This window comes from Antennarius striatus, chromosome 1 (genome assembly GCF_040054535.1).
Source record: "Antennarius striatus isolate MH-2024 chromosome 1, ASM4005453v1, whole genome shotgun sequence".
Taxonomy (NCBI): Eukaryota; Metazoa; Chordata; class Actinopteri; order Lophiiformes; family Antennariidae; genus Antennarius; species Antennarius striatus.
In genome coordinates this window covers 29,474,051-29,497,029 of record NC_090776.1, presented here as the reverse complement: position 1 = coordinate 29,497,029, position 22,979 = coordinate 29,474,051, and the positions used below count along the sequence as shown (strand labels likewise).

The 22,979-nt window shown below is 39.5% G+C and overlaps 2 protein-coding genes across 3 annotated transcripts; both read left to right on the top strand.

Moving 5' to 3' along the window:
• The first annotated feature begins 2,824 nt into the window (after nt 1-2,824).
• On the top strand, nt 2,825-6,459 carry si:zfos-1056e6.1 (uncharacterized protein LOC107988029 homolog). 2 transcript variants are annotated; one of them, XR_011036686.1, is made up of 9 exons: nt 2,825-2,947; nt 3,794-3,861; nt 4,039-4,086; nt 4,197-4,261; nt 4,374-4,411; nt 4,971-5,038; nt 5,314-5,376; nt 5,715-5,812; nt 6,174-6,214. XR_011036686.1 is itself a non-coding variant. In XM_068318698.1 (9 exons), the coding sequence occupies exons 1-9, from the start codon at nt 2,866-2,868 to the stop codon at nt 6,225-6,227; spliced, it is 537 nt and encodes a 178-aa protein (XP_068174799.1). In that variant the 5' UTR covers nt 2,825-2,865; the 3' UTR covers nt 6,228-6,459. The 2 variants fall into 2 exon arrangements, 1 of the variants encoding a protein (XP_068174799.1); XM_068318698.1 differs by having other exon boundaries at nt 5,762-5,812; nt 6,174-6,459.
• Nucleotides 6,460-7,151: 692 nt separating this feature from the next.
• Nucleotides 7,152-15,780, top strand: ddias (DNA damage-induced apoptosis suppressor). Its single transcript, XM_068313847.1, has 5 exons — nt 7,152-7,423; nt 7,700-7,861; nt 8,756-8,864; nt 10,610-10,908; nt 11,760-15,780. Exons 1-5 carry the CDS (start codon nt 7,308-7,310, stop codon nt 13,501-13,503), a joined length of 2,430 nt encoding a protein of 809 aa, XP_068169948.1. The 5' UTR covers nt 7,152-7,307; the 3' UTR covers nt 13,504-15,780.
• The last annotated feature ends 7,199 nt before the right edge of the window (nt 15,781-22,979 follow it).

The following is a 22,979-nucleotide window of genomic DNA, read 5'->3' as shown; positions in this document are numbered from 1 at the left end:
GAATGTGTACTTAATGTTATTATAATCTCATATGTGTCATTTAGTGGGTTGGTGCACTAACACTAACCTGTTAAACAGGAGAAAGAAGCACACAGAACGTTGTCGCTGTTTTCAGACTGGTTGCTCTCTTAGAATGAGGGGTGAGCTTCCCGTCTGCAGGTGACTTCTTCTTACCTAAGTGGAAGATAATTGAGAACGCCCCTATACTGCCCCCTACTGTTCCAGGTAAACTCTTATTACTGTAATTACAGACACTTTGACAAGGGACAGCTCCCAAAATTAATTCAAAACACAATTTAAAAATGAATAAAACAACACAAAAATGTGACTACATTCTAGGTGGGTCACATTTTTCTGTAACCACCGGTGCTCCTACAGTCTGCTCTACCGTCTGAGAGCAGCTCAGTCAGAGCCGGGACTTCGGTGACGCCCCTTGACTACCGTTGTTAGGGGGCGTGGGCCCGAGTGCCTTGTGAGGGTGCGCCCCTGGTGGCGGAGTGTTGTATGACTGCCGGCCAGACTGCCGGCTTTTTTTCAGCGATCATGTTTTTAACCAATATTAATATGAATATTAATCCATATATAAGACGCACCTGATTACAAGGCGCACTACGGGTTTATGAGAACATTTTAGGCTTTTAGGTGCGTCTTATAGTACTCACAAATGTTTAACTTCTCTGCAAGTCTGTCATTTAAACTTCTTATTGTTCACAGTTAATGAATTATTTTTTGTGCTGACATATTCAACCTCGTTGCTTTTCCAGGAGTCAGATGCGCAGATAAAGTGTGCTGTCTGGGTAGCCGGACACAGACAGAAGATGCTGGGGTCACTGATTCCTACTGCGCCTGCATCAAATCGTCTAACTATAACCAAAAAGACACTACCCCATCTGACCTATCTGTGTCTCTCTCTTTCTCTTACCCTGTCCTTATCTTCATTTTATTTATTTTCCACCCAACTGGTCAAGGCGGATGGCCGCCAAAAAGAGTCTGTTTCCTGCCCAGAGTTTCTTCCTCAATAAGGGAGTTTTTCCCCACCACTGTCATGTATGCTTGCTCTGGGTGGTTCAGTTGGGTTTTTCTGTCTGTTAAAGAGCTTTGAAATGTCTGTCGCCTTGATTAAGCACTATATAATTAAAACTTGAACTTGATACTGATTCTATGCGTTTTAAACTGGTCTTTAGGGTTGGGTACCAAAGCTCACCATGGGGTGGCAGGACCCATTTAAAACTAAGAGTAATGGTATGGACAAAAACATAACTGCTACTACTCAGTGTAGGTGGATTTACCATTCTGGGAACTGCATGTAATCCTTGTTATCCATACAAAGTTTATGCCCTTATGTACATTAATCTAACACCTCCCTCAACGTCAAAGCATAATACAAAAAGATTGAAAATCCAGCGTCCCTCAGCGTCCTTCACTCCCTTATAAGTTGAGCATTTAAAAAAGCATTACATGTATTAGGGCCTCATTTATGACTAACAACCAGTTAACAAATCATGATTTCCTCAATGACTGAGTGTAATGTTGGGTCTCAGTGGAAATTCAGCTGAATTACAGCAACTTGACAGCTGTATTTCATAACGACCCAGCCATGCAAGGTACAATAACACTGATTTAAGTCCCTGTCTGCGAGAGCCAATGCTCTTGCTGCAGTGCTGTATCTCTTTATCACAACCTGTATCCATCACCCACACCAAAACAAGCTGCAGAATAAGCACAATACGTATTAAGTGGTGCTAAAGTTAAAGAGATGGTGATTTGTTGTCTAGCTGGCAGTGTGTGTCAAGGGAAGTAATAGTGACTGAAAACAATAACAAGGAAAAGGTTAGGGGAGGGAAACGAGAAATAACAAGAACCAAGGCAGTTACAGACCGCAACATCCCACGACAAGACAAACACTATCCTGAAGTCTGCTTTCCCCTGAATTCAAAATGTTCCCCTGACCTACTTGTATAGGTCAAAGATCAAAGCTGGTGGTCTGATCTACTGTCAGTGATCAAATCACTAGCTTTGATCTACGGTCTCACTCACACTCGCCTCCTCCCTCGTCTTTCTATCTGAGAGTACAAAAGTTGAAATTTGACCTTGACCTATTTTTCTCAAGGTCAAGGTCATCATCTCATTTTCATCCCCTTTACCGCCCAAGTAATGTGCTTTTTGTTCCAACTTTCTATCTGGAACAGTTGCAAAGATATTTGGTGGACTAACAGACGGACAGACAGACGATCACACAAATACATCACCGCTTTGAAGCAGGATGTAATAACCTTTTTTTCTAAGAAGTGCAATCGTGCACAAAAACAAAATCGGAAAGTAAAGAGAGCCAAAAAAAAAAAAAAGTGAAAGATTGAAGCAACAAGCAGAGAATGCAAATGAGAGAAGAGTATCACAGAAATGATTGCTGCTATTGCAATTATCATTAGCATGTGTTGTTGGCATTATGTCGTCTCATTATTCCGGATCTTATCACAACACTAATTGTGGAGGATGCAGTGTTGTAGCATGCAGGGGGACAATTTATCACACAAGAAAAGTCAAGATTTCTTTTAACAAAATAAGGCCTGGTTTGTTAGTGACTAACTTCATGACCGAATGGCCATAAAGACCTATTAAGAGAATTTGGAAATAGTGCCAACACTGTTGCAGGTGACTTTGACATGATTTCAAACTTAATAGTTATTGAACAGATATTCTATTTCAATAATGGTGATGATGAAGATACGTAAGCTGACACGTTGCCGCATCAACATAGGTGCGTGTCTGATTCTTTTGGTCGGTTGCTCACCGAAAACATTTATTGTGGAAATCCTGGGCGGAAGTCGAGGATACTGAGAGGAGCGCACTGACCGCTGCTGGTAAATGAAAATGTCTAACGTCAATTTTGACACACAAAAACGCGTCTCTAAGGCCTGGATCGCTGTCAGGCGACTTGATAAAAACGGTTCGTATGTTTCATTATTGGTTTGGGTTTTTTTCCCCGACTTTACCGTGAGTGATTATATTTTAGCTACAGATATCCTACTCGTTGCGTGTTTCCTAATCAATGTCAGCCGGCCGCTTTAACCCTTAGATAATTAGATGATGCTGTCATCTATTTCTCAGTGCGTCATTCCATATTAAACACACTCCTAAATGTGTGTGTTTTCATTTTTCTACTTGCACAGACTCGGGTATTAATGTTTCTGTCCTCAAATAGGAAAGCAACAGCTGTTTCTGACCGCTGATCTTTAGTCACTCTCTGAATCACCGCTTTCCAATCATGTAGTCGCCCGAAGAGGGAAACGAGAGGCTTGACTGATCCGAACAAGGGTTCAGCTGAATTATTCCTGCCTACTATAATTGTGTCCAATCACTGGGGTAAATGAAAGTCATAAAATGCTCTAAAATGCAAGCAAAATATAACAAAACAAAGCACTTAGATGCTAGAAAAATCAAAAAAGTATTGATTAAAGGTCATAGCCTACTGTCTAAATGGGGATATGTGTATTTCTTATTATAAACATACTGTATTTTTCTATACAGAAAAACTAACAATGGAGAGGTCCACTTTATAAACATCCACTTGTATATTCCAAATATACAATTTAACTTCAATATCACTTTGCTCTAATCTGCCACCTAATTCCATGAAGTTCGGTCTAAATTGTTTCTCTTAATGGGCTTGAATTTATTTTTCAGAAAAGAATGAATACGTGTCTGTTATTTTATCTCAGTTAGAAATCACCATCCCGTACTCAATGATAACCCATCAGGAGGAAGTATTCATCTTATTTTATGGTCATTGCAGATGACAGAATAGTGGCTCTTCAGGAAGTTTCCATACCTCCAGCAGCTGAGTTCACCAAGATTCTACAAGTTTGTGTTATTTATTATGAGCATTATATTGAATCAGCAAAAACTGAGAGTGTATATGTTAAATAATACATTTTTCATGTCCTTTCTGATTTTATTTGAAATGGATTGAAAGAAAATGTATTTAAATACACTAAAACTTTGGCTTATGTGGTGTCTTTTGATATTGTGTCTCGTCAGATAATCAGCACCGCTTTTGGGCTTTACTCCTCCAATATTATATACAAGGTATTACTTATTTGCCCTTGTGTTATAGAAGGAGACTGAAGCTATCAATTTACAGCTAGACATGTGAGAACATAGAAAGTTGAAGATCTTGTGCATTCTTTTGTTTGCAGTTAAGGAACCACCGTGGCAGTCTGATCCCTTTGAACAGCTCGATTGCTGCCAGCAGCAAGCACTTGTGAGGAGTCTGGCCTGTATATTTAGTTCTATTTTTATGCATTTACTCAGGCCATGCTCCATTTCTCAAGCATTTATTGATGTCAAGTGGTGTCATATATTTCTTACCATAGGCCGCATGTCCTTGAGGTATCCAAGGTCTTTCAGCATGGTAAGAGATGCTTTCGTTCTCTTTGACTGTGTTGGGGGTTTTTTTTCTATATTTTGAAAAGTGAACATATTTGGTATATTAAGACAGTTTGGTAAGATTTTTAATCTGTTTTTTAAAAATGAATGTAAGGCCAGCAGCTGGCTAATTCTGTTGAGCACAAAGACTGAAAACAACAGAACATTTATCCTGGATCCATCTTTAAGTAGTAAAATCCACTAACTCGCACATCTGCAGTTCACAGAATTTCATTTATTACTGTATATCATCTTTGTTATATCTACTTATATCTCTACTTTTTGGAGATCAAGTCAGAGAGGCCAGACTGAGATGGTTTGGACATGTCCAGAGGAGAGATAGTGAATATATTGGTAAAAGGATGCTGAGTTTTGAACTGCCAGGCAGGAGGCCTAGAGGAAGACCAAAGAGGAGGTGTGGGTAGTAGTTACTTTACTTGTGTTTGAAGACATTGTTAGGCTCTTCCATGTCTGACAAAACACAAATTAAATCTGAAGCAACACAGATTTCTGTTCAAAGTTGTGATTTTCATTTCTGTTCTTAGTGCCTCCTAAACAAAGAACTATTCCCAGCAAGAGCATGAAGATCAGACTGCAGAATATTGAGAAGAGGGTAAGACACAGCAGCCGTAGAACAGGAGAACAACCAATGATTTGGTCAATTACAATTTGTATGATTGATAAGAAGTAATATATCATTGATGCCTTTATTCAGTAGCGCTACTGTAATGAGTGAATTAAGTTTTAATATGATCAGTCAGTCAGGTTTATGAGACTAACTGCAAGTCTGTTCAATTCCTTCATTCTGGAGCACTTTTGTTTTTATTGATACAATTAAATGTTTAATGGCCTTGCAGAAATGAATTTAGATTTCATTCTTTGTTGCAGATTCAGAGATTGGAGGTGATTTTGCCTGAGATCAAACTGAAACGCAATGAAAAACTAAACCAGGTATCTTGACGTTCCTCTCGCTCATCCATAACAATATTAGAAAATGTGAACACAACATTAACATGTGCTTGTGAGTAGCTGTGGCTACAGGTAGCTCACCATCAACCTGTATGAATGAGGAGTGAATGAATAATGGATCCAATTTAAAAGTTACTTTAAGTGTCCAGAAAGGCGCTATATAAATCTAATCTATTATTATTATTATAAATGAATCTTGTGAGGATAATATTGGCCTTATTCTCATATCAAATGTTTAAAGAATCTTATAAGCGAAAATGTATGAATAGAATATTTGCCATTCAGCTACAATAAAGACAATAAATTCATCCTGTATGTAGCATCTACCAACATCCTCCTGACCAATGGTGTCTTGGTGCTTCCTCAGGAGATTGAATGTCTCAACCAGAAATTGAGATTTCTGCATAAGAGAATGCAGGTGAGTAATCCCCAAATATAATAGTCACCCAGCATCCGCTCAGATTCCTAAACAGCTTCATTGTAGCTTCTTCAGAATTAAAGGTTTTGATGTGGCTCATCTCTGTTATATATTTACTGCTTTTATGACTAACAAACAGTTTTGTTTCAACTTAAAAATCCAAGGTCCCTCATATGTCACTTGTGATTTTTAATTTTAAGTCTAATTCACAAACTGAATTTATTGTTGAGTATTCACAATATGTTCAGAAACATTACCGAACAGAGCTTTTATTTGTTTTCTAATCTCTGCCTTGTCTCTGCACTCTTTGTATTTTTTACTGCTTGTCATTATTTTTCCATCCATGCAAACACTGTTGCAGGTGGCAGATTCTCGTTCCTGGAAGGGGGTGCTGACCAGAGCTCCTCTTTGGTAAACCAAGACATTTCTGGCTGTGACACAAGACTGAAACCATCTATGGAACTGTAGTCACTCAGTAATCACAAAAATTCTATTATGTCATCATGGAAAAAAACAAATAATTAAACAGACAATTATTAAGGAACTAAATATTTGTAGCACATCTGTTGGAGTGATGATGACCATAAGCAAATGAACCTATGATATAACCTCATGTTGTGTGCTGTGAGAATAATTAAATAAAAATGAAAAACTGAGATGATGACATCTGTTAACTGGCTGTTAATATGCATAAGTGAGGAATATCAGAATGCCATATTATTCTAATATAAAGTCCTTGCTCCATCATGTATGGCTATGTTATCTTTGATCAAATGGATGTGCCATCTCTCCAGAAGACAGGGTTAGATGGAGGCAACTGTTTCGCTGTGGCGACCCCTGAAGGGAAAAGCCGAAAGGAAAAGAAGAAGAAGAAGAAGGTTCAGCTCAGACAGTACCCAAGAATAACTCATTCCCAAGCCTAGAGAATAAAAATAAAGTTATATAATTTTCAAAAAGTTATTATAATAATAAATTATGAGGTTATAATAACAATGGTGTGTTAGTGTTGGCATTGAAATCTCTATTTGATCATAAACATTTGGTTGTTCAATGAAATGCATTTTCACATAAATCAGCATTTCGCATCGTGTAGTGTTCTACATCTTTCATTTAAAAATCGATCGAAGCAACCTGTTGTAATTTATAGCATTACAGTATCGACATCGGAACACCCGATTTAGGCATTTGTTTCATTTTAAGGTGTTGTTTCACATCCAAACCAGTAGATGGCGATAAGCAACCTACAAGGAGTCTGTCCGTCCGACAGAAGTCACAACAATGAGAAGAAGAAACTGTAGCGCGTTCAAATGTGATTTTAGAGCGCCGAGTCAACGTCACGAAAAGAAATTCTGGATTCCACTTTTCGTACTCTAACTGAATTATTTTGTTATAAGTAGAGGTTCATCGTGATCATTCGGATGTGTGCGTGTTACGGTTTCAGTTAGCGTGCTATCTGTAGCATTAGTAAGCTTAGAGCGGTCCTTCAGTGTTCTAGATGGAACACAATAAAATGGTGGATTGTGTTGTGTTGTCTCTGCAAGATACCTGCGTGTTTTATCCGTGTTGTAAAGGATGCTTCTCACGGATGGATGCTGAAAATCAGGACTCCAGGTAAAAGAAACGCGAACACAATTAAAAAACACCAAAAAAAAAAACAACTGAAAACTTTCTGTCCTGTGAGATAAACAGTGTGTCCATGGATTGCATTTTCTAAAATTGATAGTTGATTTTTATTTATTTTTTAGATTTATCGATGTCACTAGTTAATAAATATCACTGTTTCTTACTCCTAGACTAATGTTAAAATTAAAAATGTTGTGTGATGTCACATTGACTGCAATAGAAGTGTTAACTCCCATTTTATCAGACAATGTTTCGTCACCACAGATGCAGGTGTTCCAGGTGTGGTTACCACTGTGTGAGGGATCTGCTCGAGTACAGGTACCGTCTGTCTCTGAGGGTGACCCGGGGTGGAAGCCTGTTTGGAGTAACAGTATTTGGAGCCTGTTTGAACCCTTTTTTTGGCATTGATGCAAGTGCTTTACAGAGGTAAGCAGCGAAAATAATCCAATTTAATCACATCTACCTATCAGATGTGAAGGTTTTTTTGTTGACTTCTTCGTTCCTGTGCTTCCCCCGGAGGTAAGATTCGTTCTTCCCCTCCAGACACGTGGCTGATGCATAGCAAGTGTGTTTCATCGCTCCACCGGACACCCTGCAAAAACTCCTGTGTGTTATCTGATGACATTTGAGCTATGGGACCATACTTTTAAGGTCTTGGAGTCTGTGTGTGAAGTCCTAATGTAAATGTTGACCTTAACAGAGGAAAAACTCTGCTGCTGTGGCAAGTGTGATTTACTAGTGTAAACTCCTATGAGAACTGCTAATGAAGAGGTTGAATAATTTATAGACTGCAGCAGTCTTTAAAAGTAACATTTTTTCTTTGGAAAATATTATATCTGCAGAATTAATCCGTTAAAACTGTTGTTGTTTGCATAGGTTCTTGCAAACAGCTGACAAAAGTTGGGGTAAAAATGGGGGTTTAGTCATTTTTCTCCCAACTGCAGACTATATAAAATATTAATACTGTAATAATATATTGAATTGGTTAAAATAAAACCCTGACTTTGTTTTATGCTTTCTTGCCTGGGTATTTTATAATAGTAATTATTTGAAAATTATCTAGATATCACAATTATTCAAGCCCTGAAAAAAATTACATGTACACACCCACAGTGAATTAATGTATTCTGTTTTAGCATATTATTCATATCATATCAGAAAATTAGTTTTAATTATTGTAGCATAGCCTTTGTGAGAAATTATGGTGATAAACCCTTATTGGTAAGAGGGAAGGCACAGTTGTGTCTCTCATTTGTGACCATTTTTTTGTGTTATTTTTGTAAACCTCCAGTTGTGGATTCTGTTTTAATAAATTTGTAGGTTGGTGGAGAATTATGATGGACCAGTGGAAGCATCTACCAGATCCACGTTGTTGATCACAGCTGTCAAGGATTGTTTCATTGGCAGACGTTTCATCTTTAGTATAAAGGTACATTGGTGTTTGGCTATCGATAAAAAGTTGTGCTTTTATTAAATAATGATTTTTTAAAGGTGAAAGCTACATCTTGCGGATGTATCCTGGGGTCATTGGGGTTACCGGATCGTTCAACTGGGGTGATCAGTCCCTAGCGTGTGTCCCAGCAGCGTTTGCCCAAGGTTCGGCCCTTTTGATCCAAAGCCATGTTGTGGCTTTCTCTGCTGCTTCATTCGTGGATCTAATTGCCAAATGCCAAAGACACTCCGTAAGCACCAATCTAGCTCCACACAGAGGTGGAGTGGCGTCCCTCCTAGCCAATGGGATGCCAGGAAAATACGTAATAGGTAAAAGCCAATGGCAGAGCAGCTATGAGAATGTTGCGTTCAGGAACCTCTGGGAGATTCAAGTATCAGCCAATACTGTGTTTTTACATTACCTAAGTTGAAATTTCTTTCGTAAGTAGAGGTAATATTTTCCTGCTGAGAAATTTCGTAAGTAGAAAATTTCATAAGTAGAGACATTCGTAAGTAGAGGTATCACTGTACCGTGATTTTACTGGCTTGTAGTGGTGACAGTGATGTCATCCATATAGCTGGCATGCTCCAGATCTAGTCACGGGGCCCCTGAACTCTACCTGCACAGACTTGACTATTATGTTCATGGCGAGGGCAAAAAGTCTGACTGAGATAGCGCAGCTTGTTATACCTTAACAGGTTTGTGCCAGTCTGATAAATCTGACCCAGCAGTGACTCTTAGCCTGAAGTTATTGTAGTAATCCAGGAGGTCTGTGACTTGGCTGGGAACATGATGTTGGTGGAGGGCAGGTTCCATGAGCTTGCGTGGGGGGGAGCCATATGCATTGACGAGATCATGCCTTGGAACAGTGAGGCTCCAAACAGCCAGGGATTCCACCATTCTGAACAGAGGCGTCCATGTAGCTGTTCTTCAGAAGGAACTGCGTTCGCCGTCGTGACAAGATGCTAAAGAAAATCTTGCCTTCAACGCTTAGCAGTGAGTTGGTACGAAACTGACTGATGTCTTTGGAGTCATTTTCCTTAGGGATCCCACACCCTCAGCACACCTCCACTGGTTAGCAACATCTTCCACAAGTGGCGAAGAAGTTGTGGACAGCGCTTGCACACAATATAGGGGACTGCTCAGACATACATAATAAATAAATACTGGATAAACACCAGGAGAAAAAAGAAACACTAAGAGTAAAAAATAGAATACAACTGAAAGATAGCAGGAGGCCCATCTGCTGGGTAAGGTACTTTCTTCTTACACTGTAAGAGACGTCATTATCCCAATGTTACTGTATGCACCACAACACCTCGGCCCCAGTACACTGTAGCACAGGCTACAGCGTAGTGGGGCCGAGGTGTTGTACATGTTGTAGAGTACATCCTGCTCTGCCCCTTCTTGTACACACAGTCCGTGTTAAATGACCAGTACAGTTTGCTGTCTGTTACTGTGTCACTAGAGCCTTGTTGCTAGTGTGGCTAAGAAATTCTTAGTGGTAGGTGTGAAGATTGCATGATGATATTCAAGAAATTACTATGGTGTGATTAATTTTGTGTTGTTGTTGTTTTTCTGAAAGTAACCGAATATCAACTGTCATTATTGGCCTCCAGTTTTGTTTGCTCTGTTTAAAATACATTTTAGAAACATTTAACAAATGTGGTGGTGGTGGTTTACATCTAGGATCCTAGATACAAACAATCAATATTTCCTTTTTTATTGCTGGTGTCCTTCAGGTATCAGAAAAAGAAAATTGGCCTTGGTTAAGCAGTCCTGTTGTGAATGAATCCAGCCGGAAGGACAGAGCACAACTTATTGCTACTAAGATGATTCTCCCCAAAGCTCCAGGCCTCGCAGGCTGCACAATAGTCAGCTATTATCAAGGCCTTCTTCAGAAAGCTGTGGAGCGTGAGCGGGGTTCAAACTCCAGATCTCCAAGCACCTCTCTGCTGCTGATTGCTCGTCATTCTCCAGCCAGCAGCTTCAATAGTGGAACACTTTGTTCTTCAGGTCTTTCTCCCCAGCCACTATTAAGGTAATAACATTAAGGAGCTGCTGATAAATATTGCTGCTACATGATAATTCCCAGTATTTTATATCAAGGGCAAACTCTTTCGGTGCCAAAACCAAATTGGAGTCAATCTTAAATCAAAGTAAAATTTAGATGGCTTCTTAAAAGCACGCTGTCTTGATTTGCTTTGCAAAAGCACCTCAAAAGGTCTCCTAACGCTAAAGAAAAATCTGATGTCATCAAAATTGCAAACTTGAAGGTATTTTTATCAAGTCATGTGAAAATACAAAACAGAGGATGAGACTGTCCCATCATGGATGATCAGTGATGCCTGCACTGATTTCATATACAGTAATCCCTCGTTACTCGCGGTTAATGCGTTCCAGGACCCACCCATGAAAACCGAAATTTCGCCATATAGAGACAAACTATTTTGTTATTTATGGTAATTTAAACGTTTATGAACCCTCCCCACACTGATATTAAACCACCTTATATCTGTATTACCTTTTCCCACACTCTTGTAGACTGTTTAAAACACTTGTATCAAAGAAAAGTGTTTCTTTAATACATGAGAGTGTGCTGCGTTCAGTGAGTCTCTGAATGCAGCACACACACGGATTCTGCCAGCCAATAAACGCGCACGGTGTCACGTGACTACTACTAAAAATCTGCGATGTAGTGAAGCTGCGCATCTTGAAGCGCGAATAAGCGAAGGATTACTGTATACTATGCAGCAATGTGATTATTTTTGCCTTTTGACTACAACATTTAATTGTGATGAAACTATGAGTTGCTTGTAAATCTTCCACATCACATGTGGTCACTCAAAGAATTGCTCTTTTTTAGGACATTTTCTTTTTATTATATCATAGATTCCATGACCAAGACTGCAGCCTTACTCATACACCTCCATGGCAACAATCACTAGGACTTGTGACTTCATCAGCAGAGCAGGAGGATAGCTCCTGTGTCCAGGACATTAGAGATGAGACCAGCAGAGAGGTGGACAGAGTTAAAACACCACGTTGTACACAAGGAGTTTGCTGTGAGCACCACGAGGTCACAGAGACCTCAATGGTTCTGTCACCTCTTCTGCCTTTAGAGCTTAATTCTTACTGTCACCCTTTGATTGCCAGACAGCCTCACTCTTCCTTTGAGAAAGCCTTCAGCAACACCCCTGTCTTCAACACTTGCCTTAGTCCCACCACTTCTGGTCACAACTGTTCCAAGACAGAGAGGTCATCGACCACACAGCTCAGCAAATCTTTTTTACTGAGCTCTGTGGCTTGGGAGGATTTGCCTTTCTCTGAGAGTCTCACAGCATATTCATGTGAGGAGAACAAACATTTTGGCAATTGTGGTGGAACAGAGTTAAATCAAAATGAGTTAGAAACAATGAGAAATGATCTGGAAATCAGATCACATGATAAACTCTCATCGCTCCAGTCAACTCCAGTTTGTCAAAGAAACGCACAATTAACAGACAGAAGTTCACAGATGTTACCGGACGTCACTAATAAACCAGCTCTGACCGGAGATGGCAAACATCCTTCGTCTGCGCCGATCCATCAGAGCCCTGCTGGAAGTGTCATCCAGAGTCCAGCCAGATCTACTTCTTTTCATGAGTGTGATGAAGAAGATGAGAGAGTTGGCTTCCTCCCTTCTGGAAATGCAGAAGAGCAGCTTGAAGGAGACTTTGATTGTTCTGCAGACCTTTTCAGTGGCTCACTCATGGTCGACATCCCAAACACAATCAACACACATGCTCAGGCTATCAGGAGTGAAAGGACGGATGTCCTGCCTTCATCAACACACAAACATAAAACTAGGAAATGCATTAAAAGATTGATTCCACCAGACGCTCAAGAGGTTAACTTTGTCCCTCCCTCTCAGTCCACCCCCATTGTTAAACTTGCTACTGTGTCAGGTTATCCTGCCTCCTCAACGAAAAGATTTGCCTCAGATGAACTCTGCTCACATCCTGATGGTCAGGATTCCTCTGCTTTTCACAGAAAACTGTCTGAATTGGACACTAAAGTGTCGACCAGAGTCACCTGCTCTCTTGATGAGTTAAACTATAGCGATGCTAACCAGGTGTGCCTTGCTGACCCAGAGAAAAAGAGAAAGGTATGCACAACATCTCGCAGACACAGTCACAGATTTACACCGAAAAGGAGATCCTGGAAACCAAACAAGCATAAAAAACACCTGATGACTCAGCAGCACTTGTGTGTGCAGAGAGAGGCTCTAAACACAGGCTCAACAGGAGGGACTGAAACTGACTCAAGGGAGTGTGATCATAAGGACAGGGAAGAAATTATTGTTCCTCCCACACCAGATGCTGTTGCGTGTCAGAATGTGAGAAGAAGGAATCAGACTGACAAGAACGGCAGTTATGTGGGTTCTACTTGTAAAGGACGAGGAGGTGATGGGGTTCATTGTAAAAGAACTCTGATGGATCAGATTCACATGTCATCACAGAGGCCAGCTCTGACCGGAAGCTGTGATAGTGAGTCTGTTGATGAGGAGATTCTGGATGGATCCAATCGTTGCCTTCTTGACAATGAGCATGAAGCAGGGGATTGGTCCAGAGATCTGTTCTCTGATTCTATGTGAGAGGTGATGATGCAAAAGGACTTAACAAATGTGCTACAGCATTTTTTTTTGGATGCAAATTTGGCAGCTCAAGCTATGATAGATCTAATTGAGCGTTAAACAAGTAGAGCTATTGCTTCCACTGTTAAATCTGAGCTGAGAACAGAGCACTTACTATACTGGATATCAAACCCTCTAGATGAGAGAGAAGCTGTTGAAAGCTTTACCTCCCCACCTCTGCTATTTGAGCATTTAACAAAGAGTCCACATTCAGATCAAGTATGCAGCCATGCAGTCTTTTATGACAATTGGAAGTAGCATGAGTTACAATGAGAGTGCGCACTGTGTGCAGTACAATGTCAAGTTCAGGATGTGTAGCTCTGTGACTTGGTGTTTGATTTTGTAATATTCACATGTGAAGAGCTCAATGTACTTTTTTCAACTCCTGAATCACTCCATGTTTGCATCTCAGTAACATTCACACCTAAAATTAAATACTGCAGATTTTCCGTTACAGAAAGGTCTGTGGCCTAAAGCTGTCATCACCTACACATATCCACATTTGCAGGGTGCAGGATTTACTGATCATCCTGTCAGACAGAATGTAGAGATTGTTTGGAGACTCAGTAGGTCCAGCATTTTTGTGCAAAGCATTAAAATTGAGAGAACAATTTCTCACTCAGGGAGTAGCAGCACATACTGTACCTTAAATGTTTAGTTTTCCAGTAGCAGATGCAGCATCTGCTCAACTAACCCACCAAGGGAGCTTTATATTTCACTTCTTGGTAAGCCTTAGCGCTTTGGCCTCTGGCTTTGGTTGAAAGTTTTTCAAGTTTATTAATATTAATTGGGAAAAGTAGACCTAAAGGAATAGCACATGCACTTTCTTAAGTGTATGGGTATTGAGCATAAATTACTGCAGTTTAGTGCTACGAAATTATATTTGGTGAAGATGCCAGGAAATGCAGAACATGCAAAGATTGAGACGTTTTACTATAGGGAGGGAAAGCTGGTATTAACAGAATATGTGATAGAGATGGGCTCATTCAATATCGGCATCTCTTACGTATTTTTTTCATTCTTCAGGCAGCATTTATGTTTATTTAATTTATTCTTTACAGATAGAAATGAGAACATCAGAATCATTACTAAGGTGAATAAGGATTTTTTTGATTTTCGGGCGTATTATGGCATCTTTTCATTACTGCTTCCACATGTTTAAAATCAAATTGAATTTAGATTGTCCTGCACAACTGATACACTGTGATATGACCACAACATCACAATGGAGGAGCTTGGTCATTCTCCATTTATGCCTTGTTGAAATTTCAGTGACAGCGATGGCCTCAAAAATCTGAAAAGAACTGCCTGAGCCTTGTGGACATCTCTTAATCAGATGAGGAAAGACCACTGGGGACAACAGAAACATTACAGTCTGTTTGCCAATGTAGATTTCTTTAAATCTACCTGGACAAATTTGGATTCTATACTGCACTTCTTAAAAGAGGAAAAAAAAGAGAAAAGGATGTAAGTCTTCTTTATCCCATCAATGTTGGCCAGGCTTTTTTTATGACTCCAAGGATTTCAGATCCCCGGTTACAGAGCCACTTGTCTAGACTGATATTGAATCTTGATGCCTGTAGCTTAATCTAGCAAAGACTACAGCGTCTGACAATATTGGCGGTGCAGTTTCAAGTGAAGAAACTGTACCACCAGTTTCTTTAGTGGTGGTAAAGAAACCACCACAAACCGCAGTGATTCTACAGAATTGCTGTAGGATTCCACAGAATTCTATGAATTGTTGGCATGCTGGAGGTGTGGGCTAGTCCACTGGAAAAGCTGCCAGGAGGGTGAATGCTGACCATTGTACAGTCGTGCACCTGTACTAGTTTTATGTAGCCAGGGGAACAGCTGGTTGACCATGTAAAGATTTAGAGCCAGTTTCAACATACCAGCATGCTGAACCATGGAATTAGTTTCAGACAAGCCATCACAGCAACAATGTAAATGACCTAAACCTACAAGGACAGCTAAGTGAGTGAATACAACAGCTTTAATATCTGAACGCTGTGCCAGTCCATGAGGAGGAGGATCACCACTCTATTCAAGTACTGATGGAGAACACACTTATTACTGATTGTATAAAATGCTATATTCCCATTAAGTCTGCAGAAAAAAGCATTTTGCATATATTTTTTGATTCTGCTTTTGTTGCTCATTATTTCCAGATAACCCTTTGAAGTTAATAAGAAGCAAAATGCAGGTTGTTGGGGGTTTTTTATTCATTCAACACAAGATACCCAAGTAGATTTGCTAATAAACACATTGTTGTATCTTGAAACACGTCCAGTGTCAAAGTCTCTCAGATTGGAATCTTCACACTCTCCACTAATTGTCTCTAAATGTGGAGACTTCTTGCTGCATTATTTAGTACCATTTTTACACTGTTGAAACAAATTGTCCTTTCACAGCAAATAGTCATTGGGAATGACTCTTTCCAAGTGCTTTTATTATTCTGTCACTGAGCAAATTCACTGTGTGGGTTCAAATAATAACAGTAGGGGAGATAAGTCAGTATGAGGTAGTGTTAGAAATGTGGGCAGTGAGTAGGCTGTTGGCGGAATGAGAATACACAAACAAACAGGAACTCGGCAACAAGTCTCCATGTCAAGAGTCTTGTAGTGCAATTATATCTGATGACAACCATGAGATCACACTGATGAGAGACATGGAGAACAATGATCTGTAATCCCCGACCCACTGTGATAATGCCTTCACAAACCCAGGCACACACATGCAACAAACAAGAGTAGCATACATGCAGGCACAAGAATACTAGACTTATATTACATCCTGAATATGCACCAGTAATGCATATATTTCTGATGGACAAAAACAGGAATACACTAAAGGTTTTTACAAATGCAAATTACAAATTCCCTGTGTTTTTTCCTTGATGAAATTTCTTCACTTGTTAAGGAATACAAAAGTATAAGCTTTATACATTTCTATGGTAAATCATATCACATTCTACACAATCAGTAATTAGTGTACGGGCCCGTTCTGGGAGCCAGTGGTCTCTGCTGTTGGAGCTGGGCCAGGTCCAGACCTGTTTCTGAGGTGCAGCTGTTGGGTATATTGATCCTCATTCTGGGTCGTTGCACCTGGTCGGCCAGAGCGCAGGCCGTCTGACGTTGTTCCTTCTAGCATGCCAATGGCATGATCCCGGTCATGTTGCCCCAGCTGTGGCATTCTTGTAGATAGTATTTTCTCTCCTATCTACATGCCCTTTAATAGAGGTGGGATAGTTTAAAAAGGAAGTGGTCATTTCATATCACTGTAGTTAAAGGCACTTTGGCTATGTAAAATGATTGTTTGAATGAACAAGACTCATGAGACTTTGTATTTGTTTTTTTGTCTTTTTGGTTAGTACTGTAAACACATTTAATAGCGATACCCAGTTTAAACCATACATATTCATGTGTAGCTGGTTGGGGAAGACTGGCCTCTTCCTTATTGTGTGGGACTTAACATTTCAAGGGCCCTGGAGGGATGTAGATGCGACTAAGATGCTCTCATAACACAACACTGGCCTAATGAAAGCCAGGAGGTAATTGCAGAACAAAATGCCCTCCCCAATTTCTCATTCTCCTCTCCAATCTAGCTATAATCAAGCAAATCTCAGGTGGCAATGGACGAGTGGGCGCATGTAAATACGACACCCTCTTCTAATTAAGTCTTCAGGTTCCCTGACTTTATTGTGCAACTCGGACTGTGCACTGCCAGCAGTAATAATTATAGCCAGGCTCTTCTCTAAAGATGTGTTTTATTCCCTCATTTAATTACCTTTATTAATCAAACAAGAGATGTAGAGAAAAAAAAAAAGCTTAATGACCCACATCTGTCGTGAAGGCTACTTATTTGTTTTTAGCCTACAACTCCAACGATATTGCATTGTGCTTTTGGTAGCATATAACTCGATGTGATAATGATGAATTATGAGATAATTTTTGTGAGATAATTTCCAACAGATAAAACACTGTGCATGCACTTATTCAGAGCAGGGGAATAAACAGTTTGTTAAAGCCGCTGGTGTTGGGAGCATACTGTTGGAGTTTCTTGTGAGTGACTTCTCAGAGGCCCCTCGCCATCAATTATTTTTATTCCTCCTGTGAAAAGAGCACAACAATGATAAAACAAATCAACAATACCTGCTGAAGAAGACATAACAGTGATAAGAGTGGACTATGTTTGAACCTGAAAAGGAGCAGAGAAGGTGACCGGGACGCAAAAGGAGTGTGTGTTTGTGTTTGAAGGAGGTGTTCGGCTTAGGGGGTTTTGGTGTTTTGTTTTTTAGTCGCCGTCCTTGTGAAACACTCACACCCACACAGCTCACGTTCAATCAAGTATCAAACCCTTTCCACCTTTACAGGTTATTTTGAGCTGATTCAAAATATCCAGAGAATAAAATCAAAGTAACAAAAACAAGAAAGAAGAAACATGACTGACCGCCATTGTCCTCTTTTCAGTCAAACATTCGGAGCAAACACAAGCAGCCTCTTGAATCTCATTAGTTTTTTCTGACTTCTTTAGTAGAGTGATGGTAGGCCAACAAGAAAGAGACATGTACAGTCCTGCCATGCAAGTGTGATATTGGAATCAAAGCGGTATTCATTCATGTGGAAAATGCAGGCTTTTTTGTCAATTTTTCACACCACGTTAGAAAATTAATGCTAAATTTAAAGCTCCATTTAAAAGGTAGCTATTTTTATATGACTATAATAAAATATCAGTAAAATTATTGTCATTTTTAAATGATTCACACTGACGATAGGAACTCTTAGAACCAGGACACACAGTGTACCCTTCCACCAACACCAGCAATCTACTAATATGTAAATGAGCAAGCGCAAACGTGTTAAGATGTATTACCAAAACTAGTTGCATGATCACTCACCAACCACCACTCTCTTGATGTTGGTAGATGAGGCCAAACCACAACTGACTCCTAATGAGTGAAAATAATGTTTGTGTTGAATCTGCTCCAAAGTGGTTATTCCTTGACCAATGATACAACCTTTAATCAACCTACATTTGGACAGTAGGTTTAGCTCTATAATCAGGGTAACAAACATCCAAACAGAGAAACTCAACAGACTATGACCCCCTTGGTGCAGCTAATTTGTATTCCAGCAGTTGCACATTCCCTCTGCTCATTGTTTCATAGTTTGCTTGGTTTAGCAAAAGAGTGGAAAGGAGGAAACAGCTTCATTATTTTTATAAGCCAAAATAAGACTCATCACTCCCAGCAGAGTCATCAGCCGCCGCCACCATCAGTGTCTTGACACCATGAGGGGATTGTGTTGTTGCTTCTCGAGGCATATTCCATTCAAGTTTCTGACAGACCAATTATCACATTATGTATTCATAAACATTTGTATTCCTTCATTCACTTGTCTCTTATGACAGACCTCACTGTTAAAACAGATTATAGATACCCTCAGGTTGGACCGATACACGTGTATTGATTTTAGATTAAGACAATATGATGAATGGCTGCTGTCCTTTCTCTGATCACACTGGGAGCTCACATTTGCTGGGTAACGTTGCAGTTTAGTAGAGTTGAGTTTTGTGTACAATCATTAATGCTTAAAGAGCAGAAATGCTCATATATCAATAATGGCTGTGTTCCACTGCGCAAGCAACAAATAAACCCAAATGTCAACAACTGAGAATTCATGAACAATCTGGTGATGTATTTGTAAAACTACCCTCTGAACACTGCGGTAGGGGAGATGGCTGGCTGCTCTGCCGGCGAGTGTCTGATCATAAGATGGGATGAACAAACACATGTGATGCGCTAAACCCAATAGGTTTAGTGTTTAAAATGGTTTTGTGATAAACCTTCATTGTAATGTAAAATTCAGTCTCTTGTTTGGAATGGCATCCACCTGAGATTTTTTTCTGCCCAAAAGCGTGCTCAATCATCCATTTTTAAATATTAGCTTTCACCACACCAACTACAGCATAACTACACTTTTTTGCCTTTTTTCAACATTGCTTAATATAATTATGAATGTGGATGAGCTGATTTTCCAATGTATGGTTTTATATATTAGGACTGTGATGTACGTATAAACATTTAACTGCGACCTGTTGTGCCTTTTCCCAATATTCCATATCTTTCTGGAACATTATCCACCTGAACTTTGACCCCGCCTGAAAGCATGTTGAGTCAACACGAACTCGCTAAACATTAGGTAGGGTCATATGGAATCAAAGCACAGCAAAAAAACACAGAAAATATGTTCAGGTTTTCACAGGGAGAGAGCCGAGGCATGATACCGGTAAGGGAAATGTAGGACAAAAAACTGTGGGTATACACGGAAAGGGACAGTAGATGAAGATTAAGGATGAAATTTAAAGTCGGGTGGAATCCTCCAAAACATTCAATGATGGACTTAAGGTTTTAAGTGATTAGTGTTAAAAAAAACATAGATCATTTAATAATGCTCTGTTAGTCTGGATCTAGTCGTCTCACATTACTTAAGTAGCCACGGATGTTAAGTTAACCTGTATCAAAGGACATAATGGCATTAGATCACCTTTCTTTAGAGTGAACAATACTTGCCCTTGTTCTATGCTTGAATGACCTGAAAATGCATGAAATCAAAACCAGGAAGGACAAGGGGTAGGCACGAAGAAAAGGAAGAAGACAGCAGCCAAATGTAGCCAGCAGTCTCTTGTCATTAGAGTTCCCGGAGGGACTAGAAGGAAGTGTGACAGAGCCGGAGAGAGAATGGAGGGGAGAGAGGTTCCCTCGAGAGGTGAAAGACAGACGCCACATGAAATTCATTATGTTTTCAAACATATCAGAAGCAACCTGAAAAATTCAGGCTGTGTGTGTGTTTATTTGTGATTGTGCGCACACATCCAGTGCATATTCTTGTGCCTTTGCATATTTCTAAACGTGCATGTATGGGCACATGCTTCGAAACATGTGTCAGCATATTTACATCATGTGCTTGTATGTGGTAGTTACATTCATGAGCATGACTTATTTAAAACCACAGTTTACAAGCATAAGTCATCATATTTCCCTGTTAGACCTGCAGACAGACCAGAATCAGGCCAAACCCAGGATGATCTGATGGCTTATTAATGCATAGGGACCTGGTGTGTACCCGACACATTCAGATTGTGCATTTAGCTCTTTGCCCCGTTGTGGGTAATATTAAGCCGAAGGGTTCAGGGCCCATTTCCAAAGAGCCAGCCTGTAATGAGAGATCAGAGGCGAGGTTTTATCTTAGGCAATAAAACATGAGAAGTGTGTGTCTGTTAATAAGACCTCGAGAGGATTGGAGAAGGAGGGTGAAAGGAGTGGGATCTAAGGATCAAAGAAATGTCTGAGTGGGGAGGAGAGGAGGGGAGAGGAGAAGAGAAGCAGTGGAATACTGGACAGAAATATTTTTTAAAAATCACATGAAACTGACTGAAGAGAATGTCATTCCCACATTAATGCGTAATGTGTTTTATGAATGTTCTTTGTTCTACTCTGTGTGCTGCTTCTGTTTCCATTATTGTCTGCTATTCTTCCATAGTCCAGGGATTTAAAGTTAGATTTTACATTCTCAAGCTGTGGTAAGACTTTGCAGTAACTGAGGCCGGCTTGTATCTGAACTCTAACTAAGGAAAATTGTATTCAAATACAGTAGATTCAGACATTATGATTGAAATTTCTGTATTTTATTGCAAAACAAAATGTTGGTGATATCTTTCCGACTGACCCTAAATACTAAATTGTTGCAATACAACATGTAAACCTTGTTTTATGTAAACAGGATTTTATGTTGGATAATTAAGCTTTAATTTAAGATTTTCACTTTTGGATCGATATCAATGGTTTTTATAATTGCAGGTTTTGTATGTAATAACTTCAGCTTAACAAAGAATAGCTGGTGGATAAACTGAAAATAAATACAATTTATATAAAATAGAATTATCGGTAAGTATACACAGGTGAAGCACCATGAGTTATTGTACGGTACTTCCATCTTTTGCTGACTGAGGAATATTTATTTTCTTTATGAATATTAAATATTTGTGGTAATATCTTTCATGAAAAATATTACATGGGCACATGCAATGCGCCTTCAGAAAATGGAATACCTGATAAATAGGCAGGACTGAAAAAGGTGGCTGTGGTGTGGCTGCTCTTGCAGCCGTCCAAATTTATTTTGATTGGCCTTTCTTTATGCAAGCTACGGGCAGATAACTCATGACGACAAATGAGAAATTTGAAATGTGCGAAGCGAAAATGACAAATGATATCAAAAGTGTCATCAGAGCAGACACATCTTCAGGACTTCATGTGTTTTTGAAGAACAACATGTTTGCTTTAAGGTCCTGATGTAACATTAATTATTTATGCAACAATTTTTTTTCTTCATGTCATCTATTGAGGGTAACATAAAATCAATGTTACTAATGGTAGTTGGAACCACGTCTGTGTTATTACTCATGTTCCCCACATGAACATGTACTACATGTGCACCTTACCTATTGTGATGAAAGAATGGCAACCAGATAAATGAACCTAGCAAAGCTTTAAGAGTGTCTCTTAAAATGGAGGCTATAATCAGCCTTATGAAAATCTGATTCTAGATCTACTGTAGAATTTAATTCAGTCTGTGTTTGCAACTGGATTAGGAAATTAATTCATCCCTCTTGGAAGGTATAATATGATATCTTGATGTGAAGCCTCCCCAGCACCCTGCTGTCTCTGTCAGGCTGACTTCGTTTGTTGATGACCTCATTAAAAGACACAACATCTCTACTAATATGGACTGCACTTACATGAATGAATGAATGAAGATATATAATCGAGTGAAAATAAAAGGCATCATTTCCCTAGAAACCCATATCACATTTAGGTTTCCACTGTCACTGCATACCTGTGTGTCTGATTAAATGTCAGACTGCAGGCATAGATTACATATTAGATTTTCACCTGACGACAAGAGGTTTCTTTTCAGTCATTGCAGTAATAATGTAATATGAGGGGACTTGGGGGTGTTGGCAGTGCATTATCAGAGGTTTAAATCTATACTGATCATCGCAAATTGGGCCAATGTGGTTGTCTTGTGTGGGGTCACGCATCCTGAAGTGGTTTTGGTTGGTTGGTTGGTTGGTTGGTTGGTTGGTTGGTTGGTTGTCAATAGAGTGTGCCCTCGTTCTTTGCGGTTAATGCGTTCCAAGAACCACACACGATTAACGAATTCCGCAATAGATCAATGAACTATTTATCTTATTATTTACGGTAATTTAAACATTTATGACCCCATACTGATATTAAACCACCTTCTATCTGTATTACCTTTAACCACACTCTTATCGACTGTTTAAAGCACTTTAAAAGTACTGTTATTTTTAACATCACCTCACTGATGTCAAAGGACGCCACCAAAGGAAAGGAGTTGACCTTTACGATGACACGT

Excerpts from the sequence above, each read along its gene's own strand:
- si:zfos-1056e6.1 (XM_068318698.1), top strand. The coding sequence starts at position 2,866 with ATGAAAATGTCTAACGTCAATTTTGACACACAAAAACGCGTCTCTAAG. Across the intron at positions 4,262-4,373 it reads GCTGCCAGCAGCAAGCACTT|GCCGCATGTCCTTGAGGTAT; the intron begins GTGAGGAGTCTG and ends TTCTTACCATAG. Across the intron at positions 4,412-4,970 it reads ATCCAAGGTCTTTCAGCATG|TGCCTCCTAAACAAAGAACT; the intron begins GTAAGAGATGCT and ends TTCTGTTCTTAG.
- ddias (XM_068313847.1), top strand. The coding sequence starts at position 7,308 with ATGGAACACAATAAAATGGTGGATTGTGTTGTGTTGTCTCTGCAAGAT. Across the intron at positions 8,865-10,609 it reads GTTTCATCTTTAGTATAAAG|GTATCAGAAAAAGAAAATTG; the intron begins GTACATTGGTGT and ends GGTGTCCTTCAG. Across the intron at positions 10,909-11,759 it reads TCTCCCCAGCCACTATTAAG|ATTCCATGACCAAGACTGCA; the intron begins GTAATAACATTA and ends ATTATATCATAG.